An 8,976-nucleotide genomic window follows, 5' to 3' on the forward strand; every position below is an offset into this window, starting at 1 on the left:
TGGAGCTGTTTAAAATGGGGTGAGGAAGTGCTCTGTAAATGTCTTTGATCCCTTAGTGTGGCACCCTCTTTTTTTTTTTTTTCACCCTCTTTTTTTTAACCTCTTCCACACATAACCCTAGCTTGGGTGGGGGAAATGGTGGGTGGGTCCTAAGTATTTGATTACTCAGTAGAAGCTGCAACTTTGTGTGAAAGAGAAGCCGTTTTATATGAATTGGAGAGCAGGAAAAGGGTGAAGAAATGGAACGAGAGCAAGATACAAGGTGAGAAGATTAGGTGGAGCAGGAAGTCCACGCGGCCAGGATGGAAAATGGCCTTCAGTTCATGATGGTCATTTCACCGTTTGTCTTGCTACTAATAACAAATAAGAAACAGAAGCTTTTCACAGCAGTTGAGATTTCAACACATTTCTGGATAAAAAAGATGATGGAGAGAACCCTTGTCTGGTGATCCCATGAGAGAGAAGCCAGTCACTCTTGCTGGACTCAGACTCAAGGCTGCAGCTGCAGTTATGAGAAGGGTAGGAGACGAGGCGGGATTTGAGTACAGCCGTGCTTGTTTCGGCACTTGATGCATGAAGCTTGGCATTTGCTGTCCAGGAGATACAAGCTGGCACCTACTTCTGTGTTCTGTAGGTTTTTCAGCCTACAGACAAACTTGGCCTGTTAGCCCAGAGGCAGGCAGCCTGTCAGCTACATCAGACTGATTCTAACTGCTTTGGTCTTCTTTAAAATCCTGCAGCAAGACGCCACAAGATAAAAAGAAAAACTGGTCCCAGGAGAGACAACTTTGGGAATAAAAGAGAACGAAATACCTCTAATTAGTATATTTTCATAGATGTCCCATGGGTTGCGACTAGACTGTGGGAACTGGCTATGAAGAATAGCCCATTTTGGACTGATGTGGCACAGATCAGTTATAAAGACTGGATGAAATACATAAAAACAGGAAATAAATAAAAAAGGGATCTCTGCTTAGCTCCTCAACCTCAGCTCCTTAACCTCTGTTATTACTTTGTTGTTAATCCTCACTTCAGGATATTTTTCCATTGATTTTTAGAGAGAGGGAGGGGGAGAGACAAACATTGATGTTAGACGCATCAACTGGTTACCTCTCACACACGCCCCAACCAGGGCTATGGATGAAGCCTGCAGCTGAGGCACATGCCCTTGACCGGAATAAAACCTGGGACCCTTCAGTCTGCGGGCCAATGCTCTGTCCACTAAGCCAAACTGGCTAGGGCCCTCCATTATTACTTTCTGATGAACACCTTGGGTCTTGGAATGACAATGAGCAGGTTATGAGTTGGCAGATGCCTCAACAGAAGGTTGTATGTAGTTTGGGGAGCTAATACCCCACATGGAAATTTTACCCTCACGCCAGCTGTCTGGTCCAACCTCTGTAAACTCAGCCTAGTAGAGAACTGTCACTTTCTAAATCTAGTCCCTCACATACACTGGCAAATGTCAAGGAAAAAGCCAGGAAAATATGAAATTTCACCTGTGTGCTTTCCTTTTCTTGGGGATCAGACTGCCTCAAGTCTCACCAACATTGATTGCCCCCTAATGCTTTGTGCAAGCTGTTCAGTCTGTCAGCCCACAGACTGAAGGGTCCCGGGTTTGATCCTGGTCAAGGGCACATACCTTGGTTGCAGACTCGATCCCTGGCCCTGGTCAAGACACTTGCAGGAGGCAACCAATCGATGTTTCTCTCATATCAGTGTTTATATATCTCCCTTTCCCACTGTCAAAAATATCAATGGGAAAAATATCTTTGGGTGAAGATTAACAAAACAAAAAATCCACAATCTGTTCAAGAAAGAAAATGTAATCAAAGAACATTACTTGGGCTCTGCAGTAAACAATAAGTACTTACAGACATAATGCAAGCACTTTATTGACTGATCTGAAAACTGGTACCATAAAACTACCATGGGAAGAGAGGGGAAAGGTTGTAAAGGCAGAAAATCAATATGTAATATATTACTAACAACTGAAATTGAGAAATAGCAAGGTACTTAGATACAGAAGCAACTAGCATATTAAACCTCTATTAAATTGTTGCCTCTTGCCCTGACCGGTTTGGCTCAGTGGATAGAGTGTCAGGCCCTGGATGGAAGGGTCCTGGGTTTGATTCCGGTCGAGGGCATGTACCTTGGTTGCGGGCTTGATCCCCAGTGGAGAGCGTGCAGGAGGCAGCTGAGCAATGTTTTTCTCATCGATGTTTCTAACTATCCTCCTCCCTTCCCTTTGTAAAAAGTCAATAAAAATATATTTTTAAAAATATTGTTGCCTCTTGCAGTGGAGAGAAGACTGTCTGGTGCTTTGTATTATTAGCTCTTCTGTATTTATTTTTTAAGTGTATTTTTTATTGTTGACAGTATTAACAGATGTCCCCTATTTTCTCCCCAATTCTCCACTCCACCCAGCCTCCACCCACCCCAGACCTTCACCTTACTATTGTCTGTGTCCATGGGCTATTCATATACGTGTATAGGTTCTTTGGTAACTTGATTTTATTTTTAGATTCAAGTAGATTACTTTTTGTTAAAATAGGAAAAGCAATAATATGAAGGAGAGACGTGCAGACAAACTTGCAAACCTCCGCTGGCTTTGCAAAAGCCCTTTCTGGACTCCATACCCCCACCCAGCCAGTGGTGAGGTACAGCCACACTTCAATCTTTCCTACATTCCTTTGGCCCCTAGTCTAGAGCATCTGATACAACTGTCCACCCTCTTTAAAAACTCTTCTCATGGTGTCTCACCTGATTTTCCTCCTTTTCTGGCCATTTCTTTTCCTCTTCCTTACTTTATTATTATTTTTAAAATGTTATTCCTCACCCAAGGATATTTTTCCATTGATTTTTAGAGAGAGTGGAAGATAGAAAAGGAAAGACAGAGAGAAATATCGATGTGAAAGAAACACATTGATTGGTTGCCTCCTGCACGCACCCTGACCAAACCAGGGAGGAGCCTGAAACCTTGACCTGACTGGAATCAAACCAGGCACCCTTCAGTCTGCAGGCCGACGCTCTATCCACTGAGCCAAACTGGCTAGGGCTTTTTCCATTGATTTATAGAGAGAAGGAAGGACAGAGAGAAATAGCGATGTAAGAGAAACACATCGATTGATTGCCTCCTGCTTGAGCCCCAACCAGGGCCCAGGCTGAAGAGAAGCCCTCTTCCTTACTTTAAATGTTAGAAGTTTGGGGGACTCAATCCTAGGTCCTCTTCATTCTATAGCTTTGCCTCAGCATTCCTGTCCACTCATCCGGTTTTATTTACCACCTTTGTCCAAATTCTCAAAAATGTTTGCAGGCTTTGGGTACCGCACAAGACTCCTCAAATTCAGAATGTCCAATAAACCTCCTCCAACATAGACTATCAGAGCAAAAGGCCCCACAAACACCTTTATACCCCTCCTCCATCTTCCTGTCCTCAAATACAGTGACTCACCAAGACATTTCCAAATCGGCCCCCCATCCTCTATGCCAGTGGTCGGCAAACTGCGGCTCGTGAGCCACATGCAGCTCTTTGGCCCCTTGAGTGTGGCTCTTCCTAAGCCTTAGGAGTAGCCTAATTAAGTTAATAACAATGTACCTACCTATATAGTTTCAGTTTAAAAAATTTGGCTCTCAAAGGAAATTTCAGTCGTGGTACTGTTGCTATTTGGCTCTGTGGACTAATGAGCTTGCTGACCACTGCTCTATGCCATCAGGGGATACTCGGAAAGCTTGACTGCCCCCCTGCCTCCACTCTTGCTCCCATCCAATCCAGTCGCCACACGGTGGCCACACTGATCTTCAAATACACAACTGAATCCCACATTTTATTCTTCAGAGTTATTGTAAGTTCAAAATCCTCAGCATGCATGTGCCAACACACAAGTCTATGCATAAACTACCCTGCCCACATCCTCACCATCATAAACCATCATACACTGCAGTTATTGCGTGGGCTTTTTCTGCCGGGAAAGTGACCCACATCCCTCCTCTTTACCTCCAAGGATTCTCTCTTTTTTTTTTTAAATATTTTTATTGATTTCAGAGAGGAAGGGAGAGGAGGAGAGAGATAGAAACATCAATGATGAGAGAATCATTGACTTGGCTGCCTTCTGCACGCCCCCTGCTGGGGATGGAGCCCACAACCTGGGCATGTGCCCCTGAGCAGAATCGAACCGGGGACCCTTCAGTCCACAGGCCGATGCTCTATCCCCTGAGCTCTATCCAAACCGGCTAGGGCTCCAAGGACTCTGTTAATGTCCCTCTTAGATCATCCCGTCCCCACTCCCAGTTCTGATCACAGTCATGTTGGGTGTCTACCTCTCCCTTCATCATAGCCTAAGCTCTGTGAAGGCAGTGGATTTGTGTGGCCTGCTCACCATCATCTTGGGCCCAGATGTTTCATATACGTTTGTCCACTTCATGGGAAAAAGGGATAGCGAGGGGACACACAGGTGTGGCGGGCAGGACAGACAGATGTAAGGCGGTGCAGACAGAGGCTGCAATAGGACAGGCAGACGGGGGCGGGAGCAGGTGCGGCGGCCGCCCGCGGCGCAGGGAGAGAAGCGCAGGCAGTACCGCGCCTCCGCAGGGGGCGCCCGTCGCCGGGGGCGTGGTCTCGTGAAGCCCCGCCCTCCCCACTGGCGACCGGGCGGGCGGGCGGCTCGCCGCAGCGGCGCCGACATGGCTGCGCTGGTGGAGCCGCTGGGGCTGGAGCGGGGTAAGCGCGCCAGGGGGCCCTGCCCACCCGGCCCTGGCCCGCGTCCGGGACCCCCGCCCCCGCCCCTCCCCGGCAAGGGCCGGGCGGGGGTGGGCGGGGCGGGGCGTCTGAGTCCCGCGGTTAGTGGGTGTGGGAGGGTCCGTGGGCGAGCGGGCGGGGAGGGGCGCCCACTGCACCCCTGCCTGGGTGTGCATGGGGGCCCCGGGGACGAAGGGCGCCCTTGCCACTGGCGACCCCGTGGGCGTGCGATCGGGACCCAGCGGCCCTTCCCGGGTCTGTCCGCGCTGGCCCTTGCTCGGTCTCTGGCCGCATCATCTCTCGGGACTTCTCTGCGCGTTGGTGTCTCTGACTCTGTGCACGCGCCCGCCCCCGCCCCGCAGACGTGTCCCGCGCGGTGGAGCTCCTCGAGCGGCTTCAGCGCAGCGGGGAGCTGCCCCCGCAGAAGCTGCAGGCCCTCCAGCGCGTCCTGCAGAGCCGCTTCTGCTCAGCCATCCGCGAGGTGAGCGCCGCGCGGCGCCGGGCACGAGGAGGCGGCTGCCAGTGCTCTTCCTGGTCGCCCCGAGGCCGGGGACTACGCCTCCCAGCAGCGCCCGGGGCGGCCCGCCTCGGGGTGCCCGTGCGTCAGCTCCGGGGTTCCTTGGGAGTTGTAGTTTCCTCCCGCTCCAGGTGTGGGGTGGGTGGGACGGGCCAGGCCTGGACTCCTGGGTTGAGAGGAGGGAGCTGGCAGGCCCCTGATGTTGCTGCGTCCCCACAGGTGTACGAGCAGCTCTACGACACGCTGGACATCACCGGCAGCGCCGAGATCCGGGCCCACGCCACGGCCAAGGTAGGCGCCCTCCACCCCTCACTCACAGCATCCACGGACCTTCCTAATGCCACTCATTCCTGGCTTCGCCTTCATGATTTTTGCCAAGTCTCTGTACCACCCTTACTATTACTTATTTCGAATTTAAGTAATCTCTCATTTTATTTATTTTTTAAATGTATTTTATTGATTTTTTTTAAATATATTTTATTGATTTTTTACAGAGAGAAAGGGAGAGAGATAGAGAGTTAGAAACATCGATGAGAGAGAAACATCGATCAACTGCCTCCTGCACATCTCCCACTGGGGATGTGCCCGCAACCCAGGTACATGCCCTTGACCGGAATCGAACCTGGGACCTTTCAGTCCTCAGGCCGACGCTCTACCCACTGAGCCAAACCGGTTTCGGCATTTTATTGATTTTTTACAGAGAGGAAGGGAGAGGGATAGAGATTTAGAAACATCGATATGAGAGAGAAACATCCATCAGCTGCCTCCTGCACACCCCCTACTGGGGACGTGCCCCCAACCAAGGTACAGGCCCTTGACTGGAATCGAACCCGGGACCCTTCAGTCCTCAGGCCGATGCTCTATCCACTGTGCCAAACCGGTTAGGGCAGTAATCTCTCATTTTAAACTTAAATGTCATGAAAGGCATCCTTATCTACTACACATTGAAACTGGTACCAAATGCCCGACTAGAAGATAACCTTAAACACCGATCCAGTGAAAACAAGGAAATGTCAGGAAACACTGAAATCTGATTACATTATAGTTAGATGCTGTTCTTGCTGCTTCCCGGAGGCTCTCAGCTTCTTCCAGGCCTTGTTTTTCTCTGTTAAAAAGTGAGATTGGCAAGTGCTGAGTCTTCAAGACACATTCGCACCAAATGGAGACTTTCTCTTTGACATGTCTGAACCATCAAAGTGAGCCGAAAGGGACATGCCGTCATGACGAAATCGTCTTTTGAACGGTGGCCGGCACCTCGTGCTTGGGAAAAGCTCTCTGGCCTCAGTAGCTCTCCCGGCCCAGATCCTCCACCCTCGTCCACATGTCCGCGATGGAGAGGCCCTCACCTCCCCATGCTTCCTCTCTCCCAGGCCACCGTTGCTGCCTTCACCGCCAGCGAGGGGCACGCACATCCCAGGGTAGTGGAGCTGCCCAAGACGGAGGAGGGCCTGGGCTTCAACATCATGGGGGGCAAGGAGCAGAACTCGCCCATCTATATCTCCCGTGTCATTCCTGGGGGTGTGGCTGACCGCCACGGAGGCCTCAAGCGTGGGGACCAGCTGCTGTCGGTGAACGGTGTGGTGAGTAGGAGGCTGGGGCAGCGCTCGGGTCAAAGTCTGTCCTTGTTTTTGACATTTCTTCAACACACACTGACTACTGCCCCTACATCCAGCCACGTGCAGGCACTGCTGCAGACCCTGAGAAAAACTGGCTTCAGCTCTTACCTTCAAGAACGCCCTCTCTGATGAGGGAGATAGACCCTGAGTGAAAGAGCCCCAATCAGGGAGATAATCATGAGGAAGCACAAAGCACTGTGATGTAGCTCCAGACCAGGGCGGATGAAAGGAGTTTTTGCAGAGGAAGGAACATTTGAGTTGGGGTTTGAAGGATGAGTAGGAGTTCTCCAGGCGAATAAGGTAGAGAAGGTGTTACTGGCTGAGGTTGTGGTAGGTAGGGACCGTGACTGACGTTCCTGTGAGATAAAGAGAAAGAGCTTGGTTCGGATGGAGGGCGGGGCATGCAGGTAATTAAAATCGCTAGCTTTTCGAGTAGATGGGGGCATAACTAGATGGGTGGTTGGGGCCAGGCTTGTTGGGCCTGAGTGCCAGCCTAGAAAGCTGGGACTTTTTCTCAAGGGTTCTGGGAGCCATGGGAGGGCTGTGGGTAGGGGAGGGGAGGCTCAGCTTGGAGGAGTAGAAAGACTCCTTGGGGACTCTGTGGGGAATGGGCTGAGGGGGGAGACTGGAGGCCCGAAGGTCAGGGAGGGGACCAAGCCCCGGCTGTGGCCAGGGTGGTGGGGAGAGAGAAGAGGGAGTCAGGGCAGGAGGCATGGGGCCGGTTGGCAGGCCTGTGGGGAGGGAGGGGATAACGATGGTCCTGGAGGTCAGGCTCGGTGACTGAGGGCATATGGGGCTTGTCCCTGACATGAGGAACCTGGACAATTTGGGGGGAGGACACCGAGCCAAGAGTTACTGACTCTCCCATGAGGGGATGAGGTTTTGGCACCTCAGGGCTGGTCGCAGGTCACTGACAGTTGGACCTGTTTCCGGGGTGGGGGGTGGGTGAGAGGGGTGGGCCCCCGGCCCAGCTGTCTGTGCGCTTTCCTGCAGAGCGTGGAGGGTGAGCAGCATGAGAAGGCGGTGGAGCTGCTGAAGGCGGCCCAGGGCTCGGTGAAGCTGGTGGTGCGTTACACACCCCGCGTGCTGGAGGAGATGGAGGCCCGCTTTGAGAAGATGCGCTCTGCCCGCCGGCGCCAGCAGCACCAGAGCTACTCGTGAGCCCTTTGCCACCATTCCCCGGGGGTCTCCACGGCCTCCCTCATCCCCAGGCTCCCAATGGTTCCTAGACCCTTGGTTGCCACCCCCCCCCCCGGCCATGGGTCCTCTCCTGGGATTCTGACCCTGACTCGGACTCTCGCCCCACGCCATTCTGGCTAAAACCCCGGGGGACTCTTGGCTGACACCCATTCCAAGATCTGGACCTACCCTCCCTCCCTGGGATTCCTCCACCCACTTCCCTGGGTTCTGGGTTCTGGAACCCCAGCCCTGGCTCTTGCCCATCCCCTCCCTGGGCTCCTTACCCTGAGCCTGGCTCCCTTCTCTTCACCCTCCTCGCAGGTCCTTGGAGTCCTGAGGCTGGAACCACAGACCCGGACCCTCCCGCTGTCCCTCCCCCTGTACAGTATTTATTGTCACCGGCTCCGTGTTTAAAGATCTTTGTCCCTCACTGAGTGTCTGTGTGTCTGTCCTGCATCCCGGGGCTGGAGAGTCTCCCCTGAGGGGTGCGGGAGGGAAAGAAGCTGATGTTGAGACCAGGCCCTGAAGAAGCCGGGGTACAGCATTCCCCCCCAGGTCTGAAGGGGGCAGCTGGGCAGCTTCCTAAGGGCCACGTCCAAGGGTGGAGGCTGGGACCCAGACTGCGAGCTCAGACCTGAAGACAACGCCCGCCCCCCACTACCCTTCAGAGAGTCTGCGGGCGAAGGCCGAACCCCGTCGGTAGCTGGTCCGACCCACGAGTGCTGACACGCCGCGGGGAGCCAGTGGGTGTCCTGCGTGTGGGCGGGGCGGAGCGAACCATTAACCTTGTCCGCCGGGGGAGCCCGGCGTGGGAGGCGGGGTGGGGGTGCCGCGTGCAGCACCCGAGGCGGGCGCGGCGGGCGCAGGGATTGCAGAGTAAGGTGTGCACGGGCCGCCCCGGCGTTCACCCCACCCTGCCACCCAAA

General features: G+C 53.2%; 1 protein-coding gene across 1 annotated transcript; it reads left to right on the forward strand.

The window, feature by feature from the left end:
- The first annotated feature begins 4,636 nt into the window (after positions 1–4,636).
- On the forward strand, positions 4,637–8,480 carry LIN7B (lin-7 homolog B, crumbs cell polarity complex component). Its single transcript, XM_081108414.1, has 6 exons — positions 4,637–4,720; positions 5,101–5,219; positions 5,475–5,546; positions 6,626–6,835; positions 7,865–8,028; positions 8,372–8,480. Exons 1-6 carry the CDS (start codon positions 4,684–4,686, stop codon positions 8,385–8,387), a joined length of 618 nt encoding a protein of 205 aa, XP_080964540.1. The 5' UTR covers positions 4,637–4,683; the 3' UTR covers positions 8,388–8,480.
- Positions 8,481–8,976: the final 496 nt, after the last annotated feature.

Source organism: Myotis nattereri, assembly GCF_964212035.1.
Source record: "Myotis nattereri genome assembly, chromosome: 15".
Lineage (NCBI taxonomy): Eukaryota > Metazoa > Chordata > Mammalia > Chiroptera > Vespertilionidae > Myotis > Myotis nattereri.

Excerpts from the sequence above, each read along its gene's own strand:
- LIN7B (XM_081108414.1), top strand. The coding sequence starts at position 4,684 with ATGGCTGCGCTGGTGGAGCCGCTGGGGCTGGAGCGGG. Across the intron at positions 5,547-6,625 it reads GGGCCCACGCCACGGCCAAG|GCCACCGTTGCTGCCTTCAC; the intron begins GTAGGCGCCCTC and ends CCTCTCTCCCAG. Across the intron at positions 6,836-7,864 it reads TGCTGTCGGTGAACGGTGTG|AGCGTGGAGGGTGAGCAGCA; the intron begins GTGAGTAGGAGG and ends GCTTTCCTGCAG.